Source organism: Sphaeramia orbicularis, chromosome 22 (assembly GCF_902148855.1).
Source record: "Sphaeramia orbicularis chromosome 22, fSphaOr1.1, whole genome shotgun sequence".
NCBI classification, from domain to species: domain Eukaryota; kingdom Metazoa; phylum Chordata; class Actinopteri; order Kurtiformes; family Apogonidae; genus Sphaeramia; species Sphaeramia orbicularis.
Window position 1 is genome coordinate 14,452,187 of NC_043978.1, and position 24,457 is coordinate 14,476,643.

The 24,457-nt window shown below is 35.7% G+C and overlaps 1 protein-coding gene across 6 annotated transcripts in view; it reads right to left on the reverse strand.

Annotated features, from left to right (window-relative positions):
* fgfr3 (fibroblast growth factor receptor 3) overlaps positions 1–24,457 on the reverse strand; it is a 205,133-nt gene that overhangs the window by 68,099 nt on the left and 112,577 nt on the right. For all 6 annotated transcript variants that reach the window (XM_030126739.1, XM_030126740.1, XM_030126738.1 and 3 more), the window contains exon 5: positions 16,843–17,012. In XM_030126739.1, coding sequence (XP_029982599.1) covers positions 16,843–17,012 — 170 coding nt within the window. The remainder of the gene's footprint in view (positions 1–16,842; positions 17,013–24,457) is intronic.

Genomic DNA, 24,457 nt, shown 5'->3' on the forward strand with positions numbered 1-24,457 from the left:
GACAGTCGGGTGATTTGTGTTGCCGTAAATCTTCAGTATTTAGCGTTGCTCCCTTTTCTTCCTGGAATCAACGAGGAGTATGTGAAAGGTAGAAAACTGAGCAACACGTCAGAAGACCATTGCGTAGAACTAGTCTGTTTTCCTCTTCAGTTCAGTCTAGTGTTCGGTGAAAAATAGCCTCTGATTCAGTAGAAAATTAATACACTTTTCCTCTGAGCAGACGTTACCTTCACCCTCATTCATAATTAAATGACATATCGGTTATTAACCCAGAAGGACCCCAAGTTACTTTTGAGTCAGTTCCCAAATGAATTTTTCTCTATATTTAACCTTCCTCAAGTGATTTAGCACCATTTATTATAATATTATCCTCTGTATTTTGTGTTTTTTCACTGCAAATCAGGTATTTTCCTACATTTAATTAACTAATCATGTAGATGTTCATTAAAGTTCAGATTAAAGTTGAGGGTTATGATGTCAAAAACAGAGAAAACTGAAGAAAAAGTGGCTTTTTCTGCAAATATATCAATAACTGAACGTAAAATAAGTGTGTCCATCCACTGTCATTGATCCAACTCCATGGGTTTTACTGGTGAATCAATGTTGTAGAAGATGACAGTGTTTCCATGGTAACTATGGAGCCTCTGAACGTCCAGATTTTTTATTTATTTTGTTCATTTTTATTCTATTTATTTATTTATTTTTGTCCATTTTGTTTGTTATTTTGTATATTTTTCCACATTTTGTTGCCTCTTTTGTTGTTTTCTCTTCCATTTTGTTCAGTTTGTGGCTTATTCTATCCATGTAACTTATTATTTTGTTGCTTTATTATTCAGTTTTGTTCAATTTGTTGATCATATTGGCTGTTTTGGTCATTTTGTGAGCAAAAATGACTCTTTGATCAAGATATATCATTAACTGCACTTAAAAACAAGCGTGTCCATCCACTGTCATTGAGCCAACTCAGTGGGTTTTACTGGTGAATCAATGTTGTAGAAGATGCTGGTGTTTCCATGGTAACTATAGAGCCTCTGAACGTCCAAATGGGTCATATCTGATGACCATGAAAAGATGACAGACTGTATTTTACAGCAATTATTTACAGGATTCGTGGATCAACAGGTATTAAACAGTTTAGAACAGTAGATGGTTGTGTTTGATGGTGGATGTTTAGGTCTTCAAGACTATTTTTTTTTTTTTTTTTTTTTTTTTAAATCACATTTTTGAAGACTTTTTTTTTTTAACCCATAAAGACCCAGTGCTACTTTTGAGTCAGTTCCCAAATGAACATTTTCTCAATATCTAACCTTTCTTAAGTGATTTATCACCATTTATTATAATATTATCCTCTGTATTTTGCATTTTATCAGTGTAAATGGGATATTTTCCTGTATTTAATTTACTGACCATGAAAATGTTCATTAAAGCTCAGATTGAAGTTGAGAGTTATGATGTCAAAAACAGAGAAAAATGAAGAAAAAGTGACTTTTTCAGTAAAATCTATCATTAACTGCACTTAAAACCAAGCGTCTCCATTCACTGTCACTGATCCAACTCCATGGGTTTTACTGGTGAATCAATGTTGTAGAAGATGAAGGTGTTTCCATGGTAACTACAGAGCCTCTGAACATCCAAATGGGTCATATCTGATGACCATGAAAAGATGACAAACTGTATTTTACACTTATTATTTACACGTATTGATAATATTAATGGATCAACAGGTATTAAGCAGCTTAGATCAGTAGATAGTTTTGATATTTGGGACTTTATGGGTTAAACAGCCAAATCTAGGAACTTTTAATCCAGAATTAACTCATCTTATTTGCAGTTAAAATGGGTAAAGCAGGTGGTAAAGCTTTATCTTAACCCATAAAGACCCAAACATCTACCACTGACTGAAACCATCTACTGATCTAAACTGTTTAATACCTGTTGATCCACTAATCCTGTAAAGAATTGGTGTAAAATATAATTTGTCATCTTTTCATGGTCATCAGATATGACCCATTTGGATGTTCAGAGGCTCCGTAGTTACCGTGGAAACACTGTCATCTTCTGTTGGAAGTTTGGAACATCACTACTATACAGAACCCCATTAAAGTTCCTGTAAAAAAACATCAGTTAATAGATCGATGAGCCTATAAATCTGCTTTCTTTTATCTTTTTCAAGGACCTTAGTATAAAGCATTCACTGATCGTACAAAGTTTACTCCAAAAGTTCTTAACTTCACTAAAGGTGCGAATAATAAACTCATTCTGTCTTTATACGTCTGGAGGCTTTTCACGTCTCCTGTACATTTGTGAATGGAGTAAACCTAATGAGGCTTCTGGGAGATGGAGTCGTACAGAGGATGTTCGGATGTATTCATATGAAACAAAGGAGAACAGGGTTCACCGTCAGAAAACCCACTTTCACCCACTTCAGTGTGAAGACAGGATGTATTTTTATAGGCGGGTAATGGAACTTAATGGATGCGCTGCTCTTCTCTCACACTTTTGCAGATCTGAAGGCACTTAAAGTAAGTGACAAATTGCTGGTAGGCAGAGCTGAGTGGGGGGTGGAGTGGGTGGTGTGTGGGGGGGGGGGTGTCCACTGTGCTGATCAGTCAGCAAGTCAGCTACAGTCTCAGTTGGGTTTTTTTTTTTTGTTCTTTTATGGGTATTAGTGTTATAAAATGGACAAAGTTTTTTTTTTGTTTTTTTTTTTATATGGGTATTAGTGCTGTGAAATGGACAGAGTTTATTTTTATATGGGTATTAGTGTTATGAAATAGACAGATTTTATTTTTTATTTAAAATTTTTTTTATATGGGTATTAGTGTTTTGAAATGGACAGAGTTTATTTTTTTATTTTTTTAATATGGGTATTAGTGTTAAGAAATGGACAGAGTTTTTTTTATTATTATTTTTATATGGGTATTTGTGTTATGAAATGGACAGAATTTATTTATTATTATTATTATTTTTATATGGGTATTAGTGTTATGAAATGGAAAGAGTTTATTTTTTATTATTGTTTTTTTTATATGGGTATTAATGTTAAAATAAGGACAGTTTATTTTTTTTTAATTTTTTTTTTTTATATGGGTATTAGTGTTATGAAATGGACAGAGTATACATTTTTATTTTTTATATATGGGTATTAGTGTTATGAAATGGACAGAGTATACATTTTTATTTTTTATATATGGGTATTAGTGTTATGAAATGGACATTGTATACATTTTTATTTTTTATATATGGTATTTGTGTTATGAAATGGACAGACTTTATTTTTGTTTGTTTTTTTTATAATGGTATTTGTTATAAAATCGATATAGTTTATTTTTGATAACTTTATTACTGCTAAGAAATGGACAATTATTTTTTGTGTGCATTATTGTTATGGAACAGATAGTTTCTTTTTGTTTTTTAATATGTGTATTATTGCTATGAAATGGACAAAGTTCATTTTTGTTTTTGATCTGTGTATTAATATTATAAAATAGACAGAGTTTATTTTTGTTCTTGATATGTGCACTATTACTGTTACCAAAAGGACAGAGTTTACTTTAATGTGAAATGCTGCTGCAAAATGGACAGTCTATTCTTGATATGTTCAGCAATTTTGTGTTATGTGTCAGAATCTAGGGTAGGGTGAAGGATGGGGTAAAGGGGGCGGAGATTTTAAATTAAACTTCATCCCACTCCTTTTTTGGACTTTCTTTTATATAATCCTTTTGTTATTTGGTTTTAATGCAAATTCGAAATAAATGAATACACAAACAAACAAACAAACAAGCAAACAGCTAAAAGACGTGTGACAATATCATCCCATCACCCTGGAAAAAGAAAAAAAATCCGACACGCCGGCGAGTCATTCTTCCCAAATTATGCACGGCTGTCGAATCAAAAATGATCTTGTCATTTCAGCGCCGATGCAAGAGGAAGCCGGCTTCACCTTGAGGACCCTGATGGAGGAACAGGGTCTTTAGAAGGCCATTGTCAGGCTGTCAGAGCCCAGGGCGCCCCCCCCACCCACCGACCCTAGGAGATGAACTCATCACGGGCCCATGTGAGGTGGGGTGACGAGGGCTGTGACACGGGCAGGCTCAACACACTGCAAAAAATATCTATCCCAGCAACAGGTTTTTGTGTCGTGTCTATTATGTGTCTGTCAACACAAAGACGATTCAATCTTTAACCAGAGGACGCCTTAGTGGGACGCGTCTACGGCAGGGGTGTCAAACTCATGTCTTCCAGGGGCCGCATTCAGCCCAACTGGATCTCAAGTGGGCCGGACCAGTAAAGAAAAAGCATCATAACTTCTACTTTTTGATATTTATATTTCAGCTAAAATTTACTTAGAGGTCTTATTTCTGTCTTTGTGCATAAGAAATCAATAGAAGTGAATCCCCAAAGGAACTTTGTGTTGGTAAATGCAAGTTCTGCAAATTTACAGGATTTCAGTTCTGCTCAACATGTTGATGGTCATATGAACAATGTTTTCAGCTCAAAAATGTCCAATTTCATCACAATTAATGCTATATTTTCATGTCACAAATGGCCAAGTTATATTTTAACTGAATTTACCTGAAAAACAAATATTCTATTCTTTTAGATTCCCCAATTTTTCTACCAGATTCTATCCTACATATCACGTTTTATTTTTACAGGTTCAATATGGAGTATGGTGCTGATCCATCCTGCTTATGTTACGCCAATACATACATTAAGAATGTCACACGTCACTTATTAAATCAACAGTTTTACTAATAATAAGCATTTTTATAAAGAAATAACAATTCTATGTTATTTCCTCTTTTGTATAATGATAAACTATACAATAAATAATTCTGATCCTAGTTTTTGCACAGGGATCATTAGTGTAAACGGTGACATGGCTGCCGAGCATCAGTATGATGGGATCTGTAACAACCATGTCACATCCGTCCACTGACACATTTTGTGTTTTTGTGTCAGCTGTTATTGTTTTAGATCCACAATACTAACATTTATGAATAAGAGGAGAATTAGCAATAGTAAGTATATAAGTTTATTACCAATAAAGTACTGGTACTGACCAGAGCATCATGGGTAATGTCACGTCCGTCCACCAGCAAAAGTTTTCACATACACGTGCTATTCAAAATCCAATATTTCTGAAAATAGAGCTTCCACTGTCAAATAATATCAGTCGTCTGTGCACAAATGGATTAGCATTATTTCAACACAGTTCTATGCATTTCTTAAAACTTTTTTTTTTTTTTTTTTTGGACAAAAATGGCCACTCATTTGACCCCCTAAGTAAATTTTAGCCGATTTGATACCTTGCTACCTGCCTGCAATGTTATTACCGTTAACGAAAACTAACAAAATGATGAAAACTAGAACTGAAAAAACATTTTCGTTAACTGAAATAAGTAAAAACTATCATTAAGAGAAAAAACAACAACTAACTGAAACTGTATTGTGTGCTTACAAAACTAACTAAAACGTATAAAAATTATGGATAAAATTCCCTTAGTTTTTGACAATGTCAGATTGATGCGAAATCGATTTATTTCGCTCCAGCAGTTTTAGCTAGCGGCACCATACAACACTTTACAGTCTGTCACTTCTCGTCACTTGTTGTTTAGAGTCGTTTTCTGGTCCCCACTCTACCTGGAAACATGGAGAGTAAATTTGGGAGAAAGCAGCAGAGCCCTGTACGGGATTTATTTGAATACGACAGAGAAGAAAATAAAAGATATGACAAAACTAAAATTAATACTAAAACTAAACTAAATCTAAGCATTTAGAAGAAAATGAAAACTAATAAAAGCAAGCAAACCTGCTCTAAAAACGAATTGCCACTAACTGAACTAGAGAAAAAAAAAGTCAAAACTAAATAAAACTAAACTATAATGAAAAATCTAAAACTATTATAACATTGCCTACCTGTCAGGTTCATTGTGTGTTTTGTAATGGAATGCCAAATGCAATCATTTTTTCTGGAAAATAAATCTACCTGCGGGTATAAACAACGTAACCTTGAACCTTATGAACTAGATCAGGGGTCAGCAACCTTTACAACCTAAAGAGCCATTTTGTATTGGAAAAAATGAAAGAAATCTGACAGGAGCCATGAAAAAAATATTTAAACCCAACTACATTTTTCCATGAGGTGGCTGCTCTGCTGTAGCCGATTTGTGATTAGTTTGCTATTTAACTTTGTATTTCCACTATAATAATGCAACGTCTGGTGCATTTATGAAATTATACAACTACAAGAAAGAAAACATTCAAGATTTGTACAATTTTTTTAATGATGGACACTATTTCCAAAACATATTTATGTTGTGTGATGGAGAAAAAGTGCAACTTTCATGTATAGTGGCATACTTACAAACTACAAACAAATGCAAACTGAGCATCTTGTATTGAATTTGACAAGACAGTAATCCATTTTGTTTTTTATGCTGTCAAAAAATTAGTTTATTCCATGTAAAGCCTGCACATTTTTGCAGATGGACAAAGTTAGAATAGATTTAGGCCTTTAACAATGTTAAAAAGTAATGACTCGTTCAGTTCATTTCGTAATGTTTCTTACATTTTTTGATCAAAGGAGCCGTAGACAGATGCTAAAGAGCCACAGGTTGCCTACCCCTGAACTAGATGAACACATGACCACAAATATGAAATTCCTTCATCGTAGTATGTTCTGTTTGACACTAAAATACTATCTTTCCTGTCATTCAAACAGTGGATTCTTTCTCAAAAGCACTGTGTTGCTACTCGCAGCGCTTCAGCCACCGGGACATAAAAGACAAAAGTGACTTCAACACAAAGCGGTGAATGAATAAAACACAGAGACACCACGGTGCTGCTTTTAGCGTTTGACTGATGGGTGATTTCAGCGTAGAAACATCACAATGAGCATCTGGCAGGAACAAAAAGGGCTAAGTGAAGGATAACCGTGTTAAAAATTAGGTGGTAATATAACGGTGTTTGGCCCATCACTCAACTTAACTGGAGGTAATGTGATTTTAATGTAAATATCATGTGCTATGAAGCCGACAAGTGACATTTTTTACAGTGTACAGGGGAGGATGAAGTCAGTGAAGGGTTAGCAGGGGTTTTGACTGGAAGACCGGCTGAAGCTGTTACCTCTGACCCTCCTAGAGCTCAGACGTGTCACCCAGCACCCTGATTCTGCAGAGGGCGACCCCTGTGTTCACCTCCCTCCGGGACCCCCGTGGTGATCGGCTAACTGGATTTGAAAACTTCAGGAGAATGGAGAAGGGGGGGGGGGGGGGGATGAAGACGGAACGGGGAACGTCTTAATGACCGCCGTCTAACGTCTCCATTAAACTAAAGAAAACCTATGATTCAAGACATATAAAATCTGTTTTTTGTTGTCGGGGAGGATGATGTCTTAATAAAGCCTCCATCCCCTTCATGCATTCTCTATTAGAACTTCAACACCGGATGGATTTTACTGCAACACGGGGACAATAAATGTGCAATGAGGCTTTAAAAATCAATAAATCTGCTTGTTTTAAGGACTCAAATGTACAAGAAGCAGTAAAAGTGAATAAAAAAAAAACACTTAAATGACAAAATGAAGGTAGAGTTTGCCAAAAATATCAATAATGTCATGTTATTCAGTCATTTTGCTGCATCCAAGTACCTTCTTTTATCATCACTTGCTAAAAACAGTTCAACAGTTTAAGCCTCGATCCCATTCTTTGCGTCAAAAATCAACATTGAATGAATTCTACTGTAAAAAAACAACAATAACTGTGCAGCAAAGTTTTAAAATAGATAAATCTGCCTGTTTTAAGTACACAAATGTACCTGAAATGAATTGTAAAGGTGATAAGTAGCAGTAAAAACAAATGAAAAAACACTTAAATGACAAAATGAAGAGATAATTTTGCAAAAAATGCTAGTAATCTCATGTTTTTCAGTCATTTCATTGCATCCAACTACCTTCTTTTTTCATCGTTTGACTAAAAACAGTTTAACAGTTTAAGCTCTGATCCCCTTCTTTGCGTCAAAAATCAAGATTGAATGAATTTTACTGTAAAACAGTGACAATAACTGTGCAAAAAAGTTTTAAAATCAATAAATCTGCCGGCTTTAAGTACTCAAAGGCACCTGAAATGAATTTTAAAGGTGATAAACAGCAGTAAAAGTGAATAAAATAACACTTAAATGACAAAACGAAGAGATAATTTGCAAAAAATGCCAGTAATCTCATGATTTTCAGTCATTTCATTGTATCCAACTACGTTTTTTTTTCATCTTTTGCCAAAAAACAGTTTAAGCCTCGATCACTTTTGCGTCAAAAATCAACCCTGAATGAATTTGACTGCAAAACAGTGTCAATAACTGCAACAAAGTTTTAAAATAGATAAATCTGCCTGTTTTAAGTACTTAAATGTAAAAAAAAAAAGCAAAAAAATGCCAATAATCGTATGTTTTTCAGTCATTTTGCTGCATCCACCTACCTCCTTTTTTAATCTATTGCTAAAAAAAAGTTTAACAGTTTAAGCCTCGATCCCTTTTGCCTCAAAAGTCAACACTGAATGAATTTTACTGCAAAATGGTGACAATAACTGTTACAAAGTTCAATAAAATCGATAAATCTGCCTGTTTTAAGTACTCAAATGTACCTGAAATGAATTTTAAAGGTGATAAGAAGCGGTGAAGGTAAATAAAATAACACTTAAATGAGAAAATGAAGTGATAGTTTGCAAAAAATACCAATAATCTCATGTTTTTCAGTCATCTTGCTGTATCCAACTACTTTTTTTTCCATCTTTTGCCAAAAACAGTTTAAGCCTCCATCCCTTTTGTGTCAAAAATCAACACTGAATGAATTTTACTGCAAAACGGCGACAATAACTGTGCAAAAAAAGTTTGATAAAATCAATAAATCTGCCTGTTTTAAGTACTCAAATGTACCTGAAATGAATTTTAACGGTGGTAAGTAGCAGGAAATGTGAATAAAAACACACTTAAATGCAAAAAAATGCCACTAATCTCATGTTTTTCAGTCATTTCACTGAATCCAACTACCTTCTTTTTTCATCTTTTGCTAAAAAACAGTTTAAGCCTCGATCCCTTTCTTGCATCTCTATTAGACTTGAGCAAAAATCAACACTGGATGAATTTAACTGTTAAACGGTAACAATTAGTGTGTAATGAGGCTTTAAGAATCAATAAATCTGCCTGTTTTAAGTACTCAAATGTACCCGCAATGAATTTTAAAGGTGATAAGTAGCAGTAAAAGTGAATAAAATAACAATGAAATAACAAAATGAAGAGGCAATTTGCAAAAAATGCCAATAATCTCATGTTTTTCAGTCATGTCGCTGTATCCAATACCTTCTTTTTTCATCTTTTGCCAAAAAACTGTTTAACCACCGATGACTATACATGAAAAACACAAGCTGCTTTGTTTGGGTGGATACTCCTCCAGCGCCACGAGGGCCTATACTTTCAGCCTGGGTGGCCGCAGTGGGAACTAAACGTCTAGAGGCGACCGATGCGGTGCCAAGCTGAGCTATATCGAGCGGCAAATGTACAGGAATTCATCTCGGTGGCTTGTTGACAACTTATAATGTCACAGCTCATACTGACACAAAACAGTACAAGGCTGACGGGATCGGACATGCTCTGGATTATCCAGGACACTGGGCTGCACATTTTAATGCCTGGTCCAACTAAAGGTACACTTGTTTGGACAAATATAATGATAACAACAAAAAAATAGCTCATAGTATTTTAGTTTAAGAGCTGATATCTATCCATTTAACATGTTTTCTTGATAAAAACCAAAATCACTTCAGTTCTTCCATCATTATCTATGGCATTGTACTGATAAAAACAGTGCTTTTAGGCATTCCATGTTTTCTTTTCTGTCTGTTTTAGTCACATGATACACACAGGAGTTAGTACTGGATTACATAACCATTGTTTTTGATGACTTTTGATGGTCTAATAATTTTTTCTGTGACTGTATCTTAACTAGTGCACCGACCCATGGGGAACCACGGGTTCTAGATCCTCTGACCCAGTTCATTCCTTTACTTTCTTCAGTTGAATAACCTCTCAGCTGACATGTCTGTTTCTGCCCATGAAATTTGATACCACAGCAACGTGGCCCTATTGTTTATCTGTTGCTAGGTAACCCACTTCAATAATAATTCTATGATTCTGGGCATAGCAATGTGATACTTCCCAAAATATTGGTCCTATCAACTTGCCGTTTTCACTAGTCCGTTCCTTAACCAAAAATACATATAGTCCTGGAAAAAATGATTAGACCACCCCTTGTTTTCTTCAATTTCTTGTTTATTTTAATGCCTGGTCCAACTAAAGGTACATTTGTTTGGACAAATATAATGGTAACAAAAAAAAATAACTCATAGTAGTTTAATTTCAGAGCTGATATCTATCCATTTTCCATGTTTTCTAGACAATAACCAAAGTCGCTTCAGTTCTTATGGCATTGTACTGACAAAAACAGTGCTTTTAGACATTCCATGTTTTCTTTTCTGTCTGTTTTAGTCACATGATACACACAGGAGTTAGTACTGGATTGCATAACCATCGTTTTTGATGACTTTTGATGGTCTAATCATTTTTTCCACGATTCTTAACTAGCGCGTCGACACATGAAATTTGACACAATGGCAACGTGGCCCTATTATTTATCTGTTGCTTGGTAACCCACTTCAATGATGATTCTATGATTCTGGCCATAGTAATGTGATTGTAAGGCAATTGTGTTCCAAAATTACTAATGTCTCCCAAAATATTGGTCCCATCAATTTGCTGTTTTTGCTAGTCTGTTTGTTGACCAAAAATACATACATTCGCAGAAAAAATTATTAGACCATCAAAAGTCATCAAAAACAATGGTTATGTAATCCAGTACTAACTCCTGTGTGTATCATGTGACTAAAACAGACAGAAAAGAAAACATGGAATGCCTAAAAGCACTGTTTTTATCAGTACAATGCCATAGATAATGATGGAAGAACTGAAGTGATTTTGGTTATTATCAAGAAAACATGTTAAATTTTTAGATATCAGCTCTGAAATTAAACTACTATGAGCTATTTTTGCTGTTATCATTACATTTGTCTAAACAAATGTACCTTTAGTTGTACCAGGCATTAAAATGAACAAGAAATTGAAGAAAACAAGGGGTGGTCTAATAATTTTTTCTGCGACAGTATGTATTTTTGGTTAAGGAACAGACTAGTGAAAACGGCAAGTTGATAGGACCAATATTTTGGGAGACATTAGTAATTTTGGAATATAATAACCTTATAATCACATTGCTATGCCCAGAATCACAGAATCATCATTGAACTGGGTTACCTAGCAACAGATAAACAATAGGGCCACGTTGCCACAGTGTCAGATTTTGAACTGATTTTGGTTTTTATCATGAAAACATGTTAAATGGATAGATATCAGCTCTGAAATTAAACTACTATGAGCTATTTTTGTTGTTATCATTATATTTGTTCAAACAAATGTACCTTTAGTTGGACCAGGCATTAAAATGAACAAGAAATTGAGGAAAACAAGGGGTGGTCTAATATTTTTTTCCAGGACTGTAAGTACGCTAAACTGTCATCTCTTTACAGATTTTGAGTCCACTTCCCTTTTATAATATAGACACAAACACACAAACACCCCTATTGTGCCCTTTAACCCGGTACTTAATTGTCATTTTCGACAGAACATGAACGTTATCGGACACAGGAGCAAAGCAGATGGAATACACGCACTGTAAGCCCGGACTTCGATTTTACTAAAATGCTTTAATTACAATGTACTTAAATGATTTCAGTTTTATTCCATTACTATAAAATGTGAAGTATATTCTCCTAATTTGTAGACATAGTTGAAAGTAAAAAAATGTTTAAGTTGAATGGATTTAAATCACTAAGTTTTAGTCATGACCACACCTTTTTATCTCCGCATTGCATTGTGGGCATTGGGCATGTTGTTGAAAATGTGTTCTTTTTCTGTGCAGGGGTTCAGCGGGGTTGTGGAGTTAGTGTTAATTTGGACTTAATGTGTGCATGGTAATGTTTGTTGGACTTTTTGTGTTTGTTTTTGTATTTTTGTAGAGCTGCACCATGAGTCAGAGCCAGAGGAAGAACAATCGCTTTTCCTGTTCATCCATGGTTGCTTTTGTTCTATGTAAATCTTTATACCTCGCCAAATTAAAAGCACTTCCTGTGCTGGCAAATTACACTGAGGAATTAACTTCCTGCCTAATTTCCATGCACGCTGCAAAATATTACGTTGAATAAATATACAAAGCACTTTATATTGCAAAACATTTTAATTTAAATCTACTTGGACTTGAGTAAAATGAACTGATGATATGAAGTTAATGATTATACAAAGCACTGACATTGCAACAAATTTTAAATTAAATGAACTTGGCATCGAGTGGATTGTACTTGAAATAACAATTCCATTCAAATCAAGCATTTAAGTTTAATACACTAAAGTTTTCATTACTCATTACTTACATTTTTAAGGCAACGAGTTAACTGAGATTTTTTAAGGAAACTCAACTCATCTGGTTTTACAGTGTGTCTAAGCGCTCTGACCTGCTGCTCATTCTGGGATTAATTTATAGTGAGCGGCGCAGATGCGAACCTGTGTCATCAGCAGATCTTAACGGTCCTAAACCTGCTAAAAGCTGCTGTCGTAGAGCCTCTCCAGGCCGAGCGGCGGCGTCCTGAGGACTGGTGACAGGTGTGTGAATGAGAGTGTGTGAGAGGACAGAGGGAGGCAGACAACTGCTGTTGGTCTGCTGGGAGCAGATGTTAGAGATCTCTGTAAACTGTTAATAGCTGCAGGATCTCATTACATTTAACCCTTTAAAGGCCAAAACCTCCACTGGGGGGGAAGAACCGTCTCTCAGCCGTCTCTCCGTAGCCGAACCCGACTCCAGTTTACCGCCGCCGAGCTCAAAAACTCTGATTACATGACGGGGTTTCAATGCCCCGTCGCTGCTTATGGTCTTTATTACAGATGCTGAAGTTTCTGCTCTGCTTTTATGCAACGTGACATTTAAATTAAACACTTTAACAAACTTTTCCCTCCCTGTTAGTCTGGCTTGTGTTGACTTTGACCTGCACTTTTAGCTTTGGGTTACGCTTCTGTTGTTTTTAGGGAGCAGCAGAGCCATGGGAACAGAAATATAAACTTACAGCTAAGTTTTCACCACTATTAAGTGACAGAGGAATGCCTCAGATCGCAATATGTGGCAGTTATAAATGCCAAAAATAAGTTTTGGCGGAATAATATTTTGGATTTCAAATCACAGACCTGATGTTGTGTATATCTGTTCATTTACAACACTGGTCTACATATTTTTTTCAAAGATTAAATGTGCTAAATCTTACATAATTTAATAAGATGAACTGGAAAACATGACCAAAGTGTTGGTTCACTGATGATAAAGTATTATTACATATATATATATATATATATATATATATATATATATTGGTTTATGTACATCTATATAATAGATTTATGAATGTTCCTGTTAAAAATACCTGTGAAGTGAATGTATTATCAGTGTTTTGAAGTAGATCTGGTAACTCTGAGATGAACATTTTTTTGGAGTAAACCCATTTTCTCATTAATTCTCACAATTTCACATTTTGACCTAATACTGTATGTGTACTGTATATGTGTGTGTTTATATACACGTATATGTTTATTTTGTCTATTGTCTTTTTTTTTCTCTTCTTTCTTTTGTCATCTATTGTCATTCTTGTCTATTGTCATCTATCAAGTTTTTCTTTGTTGTTGTTTTTTTGTTTTTCCCTCATGGCTATTGTCTTTTTTTGTTGTTTGCTTTCTTTTTGCTTTCTGATGACTTGCATATTCTTGTTGTTGTGATTTTGCAAGTAAAAATAAAAATGAATTAAAAAAAAAAAAATACTCTATGTTGTAAACTACATCCAACATGACTTACTTTTTCTTTATTAGTGACTAAAACATTAAAGTTATATTACTTTTCTTCTGGAGACCTTTTACCTGTAGACCAGTGAAACTGTTATTTAAAGTGTGCATTTACATGTTCAACTTTAACATGATTAGAACAGTAGAATAAGAGTTCCAGTTACTATCAGTGCAGGTAAATACTCCTCTTTCTTTCTCTTTATTAAAGAATTTCCGAGCCTGAAACAAAATGAGACACAGCACACAAAGACCCTGGAACTTTTTACATCTCTGGGTATAATTTTAGAATTTATGTCATTAACTTAAAGTTTATTTTGAACCAAAACACACGTTTTGACTGTTTGAATTCCGATGTTCTTACCACGCAGAGTTTGTCTTTTAATCCTACAGCTCAGGGCCACTAAAGGAGCTCTAACGTAAACCAAGGCCTGTTACTTTAAGCAGTGCCATTCCACATGAGAGCCCAGTGTTTAGAGTGAATCTGATGACAAAACGGAGTACAACAGCTGTTTGCTGCATTGCGTTACTGTCAACACTGGGCTATCACGCGAGCACACATGGATCTGTGCACCAGCGCAGCAGTTTGACCCTCCGGACTTATTTCGGTCAGCGTAGCCAGGGCCTGAGAGCGTCCCGAATCCTGCTGGGGGGGCATCGGACTGTTTCCTGACCTTTATTTACCGTGAGAAGACTCTGCGAAGAGGAGCGCTCTTTCAGCACTCTGCTTCACACCCTTCCAGTTATAGAAATTCACACCAGGGAGCATCTTAACACTCATGCTGAACCACTGACGGAAACACGGAAGCTCCACTGGACTAGCGGAGGATTAAAATGCCTTGCTAAAAGGCACATTAATGGTAGCTCAATGAGGGCAGGACTTCCCCCACTGGTGGGGATTCTGAATTGGTATAAAACATGTATATGGTCCCCTGTTTAGTCAGATTTAGGGATGAAAATTATCGATTAACCCATTAATCATTAGTTGGTTGACCTTATCGATCAAGGTTCAAGGTTACTTTATTTGTACCCGTGGGTAGATTTGTTTTGCAGACGAAGCGATTGCTTTTGGCATTACAGCAAGACATACATTGAACCTGTTCGGTAGGTACTTGATCGAGCTTCCAGACAGGACAAAAAGTGCTCAGTGTTCCATCATTCATCAGTTATAGCAGCATGGCAGTTATAGCAAATAAATAAATAAGATCAAATAAATAAAAACAAGATGCAATAAAACACAATAAAAACCCAGAGAAGATAAAAAACAGTCTGGGATAAAAAAAACAGCATAAGAACATAAAATTTTAAAATTTGAAGTCACAATAATAATAATAATAATAATAATAATAATAATAAATAGAGCAAAGAAATAGAATAAATAACTAAAATAAGTGAATAAAGTGCAATGTCACTATTTCTTATTGAGCTCAGTGACGGCGACAGGAACAAAGCTGTTTTTCTAATGCTGTGTCCTGCACCTTGGGACTAAAAACCTCCATGCAGAGGAGAGGAGCTGAAATTCACCTCATAGAGGGAAGGAGGGATTTATAAGCATCCCTCACTGACCCATAACAAAGGTCCAATATTTTATCCCATCTACCTGAACAGGATACATACTGGTAAAAGTTTTTCAGGGTTGTTTTAACAGAGATGTGGTTAAAATCGCCCATTATAAATCGATCGATTAACGATGAATCGATAAGCGGCGATTTTCCTGAGAACCTGAATTTCTGTTTCGATAGGGTCTATAAGAATAAAAGAAAAATATTGTTTATATACTTTATAGCTGCATTGGTTTAATAAACGGCCACGTTTCTTACTGATGTTTTTGTGAAGATGTATTTTCTCTCGACATCAGACAAGTCCAATGAAAAATCTAAAAAAACCACTGTGACAACGTTAGCGCCATAAACCGAATGCAGAGTCCCATTTTTTCTTCAAACAAAGAGTCCGTAACTGCTCTGCATCTCTTCGCGCATTCTTCCCAGAATCCTCTTGTCATGACCCTTTTATGACCTTTACGTAACAAACTCTTACATAAAATGGATATTCTTTTTTAAACGGTACATGAGACAATATCTCATTTTTAAAGTACAAACTAGAAATCATTTTTAAACAAAATAAAATCATGAATTTAACACTTAATACTCTGTTAACACATAACACTGTACTCTCTAATGACCACACTGTCTCTCAGACAGTTACATACTTCATAAATAAAGCATGTCATATTCCTTAATGACTGATTTATTGTACCATTAGGTATACAGTACAGGCAATGACATTTATGGAGTAGAACTAAAGAAATTCTGCACAGAAATTCAATTAAATAAATGGATCTGAAGAGGGGCAGTTTAGAAGAAATGGGCATTTCTGGCTTTGCATCACTGACATGATGAAGCGAGATTTCAGCAGAGATGCACCCCCCTAAAATGAGTTGGAGGAGGATAAGAGCAGAAGGCAGGGCATTCAACTTGTCAATCAGCCCAAATGTTTTCTGGGCCATGTAGCCAACTGTGTGTCCTCCCACACAAACATAGCAAGCACCATAAACAGATCGATCTATTTCTTTTTTTAGATACTGATAATTTTCTGCTCTAGGAAACAGAACAGTGGGAACAGTCTGGGAAACATGAATATTTTTCCATACATTTGTTTCCATTTACCATACTTTAATTAAAATAAAATTTAATTCCATACTTTTCCATCCTTGGGTATGAACCCTGTCTTCCCTACACGTGTATATGAGAAGGAAAACATAAAGAAAAGACTAGAATTGTACAATATGTGAAACCGAACTGTACGTCAAGGAATTTGTTCTAATAAATGTAATAAAAACCCTGTATATTCTGTTTTACTGACCTTGATGCCCCCCATCCTTTGCTCTCCCTTGAACTCTTTGCCGTTCTTCAGCCAGTGGATGGTCGGCGTTGGGTTTCCGGCGGCGGCACAGCGAAATTTAACAGTGTTGGCGGCGGGAACGGCAAGGAGCTTCTTGTCCATTCGATCAGGCCTGGTCCAGTATGGGGCTTCTGTTGGAAAAACAAACAAAAACAAAAGATACGTGTCAGTCACCAACGTCTCATGAGCCAATGTTTTCATTATTGGAGGTTTTTACACGTCACTTCATCAGCTCTAACATGAGTCCTTCCTTCAGGTGTGGCTAAGTTTGAATAATCTTAAAAACTTGACATTTCTTAAGAAATTAATTACAGTTTTAACTACTATAGACAATTGTTGTATCTATTCTGTACTGATTACTGATTAATATTGGATTTACATTAACCCTTTCATGCATAGTGGTCACTACAGTGGACAGCTGTTCTCTTGTATATTCATGGGTTTGTTATTACCCTGCCCACCAAAGGGGAAGCAAGGGGTAGCTCTAGCAGCAAAACTATTAGTTGAATTCACACCAAATTGCATTTATAGATTGCCAGTAACCCAGAATAAATGTCATTACATTTTTTTTTTAAAAAGTACGTCAAAGTTAAATTTTTTATGATTTTTTTTTTAATCTTTTTTTTCTCCCATTTACTTATAATGGGCAACATTTCAAATGTATATAAAAACATCAATTTTGTGTCAATTTACCTTAAACCTGGCACAAATATAGTGGCAACTGATATGCTAACATCAGAACACACATAGACATGATGACATCTGCTGGACCGATGACAAAATAAGCTACAATACATGCGAGGGGCGGGGTTTGTTGTAGCTGGAACCACTTGTTTTGTCAGTCAACACAGTGGACGCTCATGCATCGTCTCATACACTGCAATTCATACTATCACTGTAACTTTGCTGTTCTTGATAAATCTGATCTGCACTAACATGTTTGAGTGTAAATCAACTGCTATTTGTTATTAGACTGTAATTAACAGTTTTCTTAATCAAAAACTTTATTTTTTTAATATTATCTCCATTAAGTGAGTCATAACTAGTATTAGAGTATATTAAAATGTGAGAAAACATCAGAGTAGCTGCATTAAAAATGTTTTTATTTCATAGTTTTCACACAGTTTATCACTTTTGTATATTGCGTTTTAAATACATGTTTCTTTGCTTCAAAAATTAAACACACGGCGTCCAGCTGAGTGGAAAATGAAAAGAGGTTCATTAAAAAAAATTCAATTGCATGTTTTGTTTTCATGCCTAAAGAGGAGTAAAGACACTCAGGAAAAATATTTTGACTAAGGTCCTCATAATTCATGCATGAAAGGGTTAAGGATTGTCTTCTTTTGGGTAGGGTGGGATTGTGGGAGGGATAAAAAGAAAAATGAAAGAATGGAAGCCCTTTTTATCACATTGCACTGTCATGCCTGTGAAATTATTTCCAATAAAGAAAGTTAATAATAAAAAACAATTGTAACTACTTATCATTTACAGATGTGCATTACAACTTACAGATCACAGTGGATCTGAAAAAACACAAAACATTTAGCTAAAATGATTGCGTTTGGAACTAAAATGAGTATGACACCATTGACTTCTAATACTTCAGTGTTATTTTTGTCTGCAGGCCAGACTGGAACCTTCAGCGGGCCAGATTTGGCCCTCGGGCCATAGGTTTAACACCACTGAGATAAGTTCTTTTCAGAGATCTCAAGTCATTTCATTTCAACTCCCAGCTTTGTAAGGTGTCATACATGTGAGATAAATCCAAGCTCAGCCTCAAAGCTGTCAGGTTGCACAGGTTTCACATTATTTCTGACAGATCTAACGAAAACCCGTCTGTGTCAGGGCTGCTTTGGACGCATCACAGAAAGTTTCATGTTTCAAGTCTTTCAGTGGACGTTCAGACACGAGTTAAAACCCAAAAAAGCAAATCACAAACCAAAATGCAAGTCACACTTCAGTTTTTAACCCATAACAACCCAAATATTCACAATCTTAGGGGGACCTGTATATTCAAGAAATCAAAGGCAAGGACCAACACAAAAGGCAAATGTATATCTGTATCTGGAGTAAAATTATGGAACAACCTTGATAAAGAATTAAAGACATGCACATCAGTCACCACATTTAAAAGGATGTTTAAAACTAAAGTATTCAATAAATGTAAAATTTCTGAATAAACTAAGACAATTATCAGTATGAATCTAAGATTTTGCTTAGATTATATTATTTGTTTATCTATATTATTGTTTAAAACTGCACCTTCTTGTTATCTTGTTATGTTTCTACAACTTTCCGTCTTGTAAAAAGGGTAGGCATAAATAAGCTGTTGCTTCTGCTTACACCTTTTCACCCATGTTTAATGCAGAAATCCAAACTGTAATAATGGATATATCATGTTTTGTTAAATTGACGAATAAATTACTTACGTACAAAAAAAAAAAAAAAAAAAAAAAAAATTATATATATATATATATATATATATATATATATATATATATATATATATATATATATATACACACACATATATATATATATATATATATATATATATATATATATATATATATATATATATATATATATATGTATATATTTATATATATCCACCACTAAGTAACAGCATAGTGATCTAAACTGTTTAATACCTGTTGATCCACTAATTCTATCAATACATGTAAATAATTGGTGTAAAATACAGTTTTCATCTTTTCATGGTCATCAGATATGATCTATTTGGATGTTCAGAGGCTCCGTAGTTACCATGGAAACACCATCGTCTTCTACAGCATTATTTGTAGTTGGATCAATGACAGTAGATGGACACAATTGTGTTTATGTTCAGTTAATGTTATATTTTGCAGAAAAAGTCACTTTTTCTTCAAATTTCTCGTTTTTTGATATAATAACCTTTGAATTTACAACGAGATTTAATGAACATCTACATCATCAGTAAATTAAATATAGGAAAACACATGATTACACTGAAAAAACACAAAATACAGAGGATAATATTAGAATAAATTGTGATAAATCACTTAAGAAAGGTTAAATAAAGAGACATTTTAAGATGGGAACTGACATGAATGGGTCTTTATGGGTTAATGTGTTTCTACGTTCACTATGGATCCTCTGAACGTCCAAATAATTCATATCTGACACCAAGTAGAGAAACTGCACTTTTCCTACAATTATTAACTGTATTGGTTGGATTAGTGGTTTAAAAGTTATGAATCATTTAAATCAGTAGATGCTTCTTACTTAGGAAAGGTCAAATATAGAGAAAAAAAAATCATGGGTAAATAAAGCGACTCATATGCAGTTTTATATTTTCCCAATAAAGCTGCATGAAAGTAAAATCAAAACCCATTAATGGGGAAAAACATGGAAGAAATCAAGTTAAAGCTGCTCATTACATCGCAGATACACAGGGTTTTCACTGTAGAAGACACTGGGATTTAATCAGATCAAAGTCTTTCAGAGTTTTGGGAGGAAAGTCTCATGGTGCTCACATTAAGTCTTCAAAAGTCTGCATTTGGTGACTTGTGTTTGACCCTCTCTGTCAACATGTACATGTTTTTTTTTTTGTTTTTTTTTACCCTTTTTACTCCAGCAGATCGGCCTCTTGTTTTTCATTTGCTGGCATATTCTTCCATCGTAGAAATGTGAGGGAACACCCTACAGGAATCCACTCTGACATGTTTTTGTAATAGCTAAAAGATGGCACAGACGGGACATGTTGCTCCTCTGCCCCGTCTTCAAATTGCTCCATCTTGGATGAGTTACCAAATTCTCCAGAACAGATGTGAGCTTGTGTTTTCACTGGAGGTCTTCCCTCACCGCTCCAATAAACCAAACAACATTCACTACCTGTTCCATTTAGAAGCACTGACCTGCACTTACACCCAGGAGCCACTTATGGTTTCACCTACAAAGACCCACAACTGTTTTAGTCACAACATCCACATGATTTTCGTTTGTCTTTCCCAAGTGATTTATCACCATTTATTAAAATATCATCCTCTATGTTTTGCATTTTTTTTTACCTACATTGAATTTATTGATCATGCAGATGTTAGTGTTGTAGTCAAGACCGGCTACACCGAGACCAAGTCACTGCCGAGACAGGAGGGTATCGAGACCAAGGTAAGACCAAGACCGTGACACTCTAAGGCGAGACCAAGACCAAGCCTTGTCAAGACCAAGTTCAAGACCAAGATCAAGACCAAAAACAGACAAGAGCTAGAATCCACATGACATGATAACTCGTATCAATTGTAGAGCAAAAGGCATGGCTGTAAAGTGTCATGAGTAGTTAAATCAAATTCATGTCATCTTTTCTATTATATGACTGTAAAGGCTGGCATTGTCTGTTGAGAAAATTTATACCATGAACCACGTTTGTAAAATAGATGCATCTGACTGGTTGCATTTGAAGAGATTGTGTAATAAATAATACTATTCTGTGATGATGTGGTTTTTGTACAAATCCCATCGAGACCTCTATGTCCAAGACCAAAGAGACTTGAGACCAAAACGAGACTGAGACCAAAGAGAGTCGAGACCGAGACCAAAGAGAGTCAAGACCAAGATGAGACCGAGACAAGACCGAGACAAGACCGAGACCAAAACGAGACCGAGACCAAAGAGAGTCGAGACCAAGTCAAGACCAAGATGAGACTGAGACCAAAGAGTCGAGACCAAGTCAAAACCAAGACATGACCGAGACCAAAGAGAGTCGAGACCAAGTCAGGACCAAGATGAGACCAAGACCAAAGACAGTCGAGACCAAGTCGAGACCAAGATGAGACAGAGACCAAAGAGAGTCGAGACCAAGTCAAAACCAAGACGAGACCGAGACCAAAAAGTCGAAACCAAGACGAGGCCGAGACCAAAGAGAGTTGAGACCAAGTCGAGACCAAGATGAGACTGAGACCAAAGAGTTGAGACCAAGTCAGGACCAAGATGAGACCAAGACCAAAGACAGTCGAGACCAAGTCGAGACCAAGATGAGACCGAGACCAAAGAGAGTCGAGACCAAGTCAAAACCAAGACATGACCGAGACCAAAGACAGTCGAGACCAAGTCGAGACCAAGATGAGACTGAGACCAAAGAGAGTTGAGACCAAGTCGAGACCAAGATGAGACCGAGACCAAAGAGAGTCGAAACCAAGACAAGATCACAAAAAACTGACCTTGAGACCTAGACCAGTCTTGAGAACTACGTCAATAGCAGATGTTCATAAAAGCTCAGGGTAAATTCAAAGGTTATTGGATCAAATCTGGAAAAAATTAGGAAAAAGTGACCTTTTCAACAAACGATATCATTAACTGACCATAAACTAGATGTCTCCATCCACTGTCATTGATCCAGCTCCATGGGTTTTACTGGTGAATCGATGTTGTAGAAGATGATGGTGTTTCCACGGTAAATTCGAAGCCTCTGATATATCATCAGCCTCATATCTGATGACCATGAAAAGATGGATTTTACCTGCATTTTTATTTTAATAATTTAGATCAGATCAGACTAGATTAGATAGAACTTTACTGATCCTTTGGGCAGAGTCCTCAGAAAATTGAGGTTCCTGAAGCAGCACAACGAATGTAGAAATACAAGAAATACCTCAAGAAAAATAGCAAAACAATAACCATAAGTAACAGTAGTGAAAACCACACAGGCAACAGAAAGCACTAGTAGAAACAACAAGAAGCAAAGTAGTAGTAATAATAATAATAATAATAATAATAATAATAATAATGATAATAAATAGCTAATAATGTTATAATATTATAATATGCACTATGTATATATTATTATCTATATGTATTGATGTAATTAGTGGATCAACAGATATTATACATGTTGGTCTGTGATGGATGTTTAAGTTGTTAAGTATCATAATGGGATGTTTCAGATTAAATAATTGGGACTAATTTCTCTTTTCCAGGTGCGATCTGGTGTGTGGTCCTGCATTTCAGTCCCAAACCCACCCCCCTGCCCCCTCAGAGATACAGTAACGCTGTAAAACACACTTTGACGGACGCGAAAAGAACGCGAAGCGAGTGTGTGGAGCATCATGAGGACTGGACAATGCTCATCCTCCGTTAACAATGTGACACTTCATCTGAACGGCGCGATGCTGAGAGTTTGGAAACCTGTCAGTGCGATTTATTGAGTTGTATTGAGAAGACGCAGACAAAGAGGGTGTAGCGAGTCACAGACCACCATTGTTCCCCATGTGTGGGTGTGCAGTTGAGGGCACTGATGCGTGGCGCGCTCACTCTCTTTACAGGCTGGTGTGTGTTGATGTGTGTGTGTGTGTTGGTGTGTGTGTGTTTCCCAGGACAAAGGCTGGGGAGGTGGTGACCGGTCATCAGATGTCTCTTTTTACTTTATAAATGCAGAAAGAGAGAGAGGAGCTAATTACCATCTCAATGTCTACGCTGGTGTGTGTTAATGTGTGTGTGTGTGTGTGTGTTCACATCAGACCATTCTTAGTATAGGTAACGCAGACTAGAACTAGCACTAAAAACATTCTTTTGTTAACTAAAGTCCACTTCTGTTGTCTTTTTGGGACTTATTTTAGTTTGCGTGCTCTGTTTATTATGTTTTACTCTAGTATATTTTCACTCATTTTGTCCCTTTATGTTGTTGGGACATTATTTAGGAATAAAATGTTTACAAATAATGGTCATTTTTTAAAATTTTGTTTGCATTATTCTATAAATTACGCATATCGTTAGCCTCATAGCATAACTGCCTAAATCATGTTTGCAGCCGAACTGTGATATTTGCATAAAATGAATCAGCAGTGTTAGGCGAGTAAAGTTACACAGATATTATAATTTGGCCAAAAATATGAGTTAGGCAATTATGCTATGAGGCTAATGATATAATGTTTGTCAGTTTAAAAGAGAATTTTACAAGTCAAGAAAGCAAAACTGTCGACGTATCAGGTGGTGAAAGGGTGTTAATACAAAGACGACACACCTGAATGTCGCAGAGGTGACGTCTTTGTCAGTTTCTCTGTCCATGTTCTGTTCAGAGTCATTGAAGACGTCTCTGTAGCTTCAACACGACCGCATTCACAGCAATTTTTGCCTCTTTAAAAACTTTTTGACATTTTTCCTGAAGAACATTGTGAAATATGCTGAAGTCATTTTGGTGACAGTGATACGTAGTCCACTGAGCCGTTTAACACAAAACTAGATGTAATTTTAATATCTTTACCACAAACTGTGACTTTCTTGATTTTTAAGATTGTATTCTAAATATATACAGGGTTTCTGTTGATCATTTGCACCACATCATACATTTGATACAAAAAAAAAAAAAAAATCATCACTGTTTCATTAGACTTATTATATGTATAATATATAATAGTCTTGGTGCCGGTTCTGGGGGGGGGGGCAATGTCCCCATAAACAAACAACCTGCCCCCTCCAAAGAAAGTTTGCAAAGTTTCAGGAGGTAGAGAACAGGTAAATGAGCTTCACAACAGCAGGAGACATAGAGGAATTAGTAACGCATGTTAAGTTTCACTTTCACTTTGTGCGTACCGATTGTACC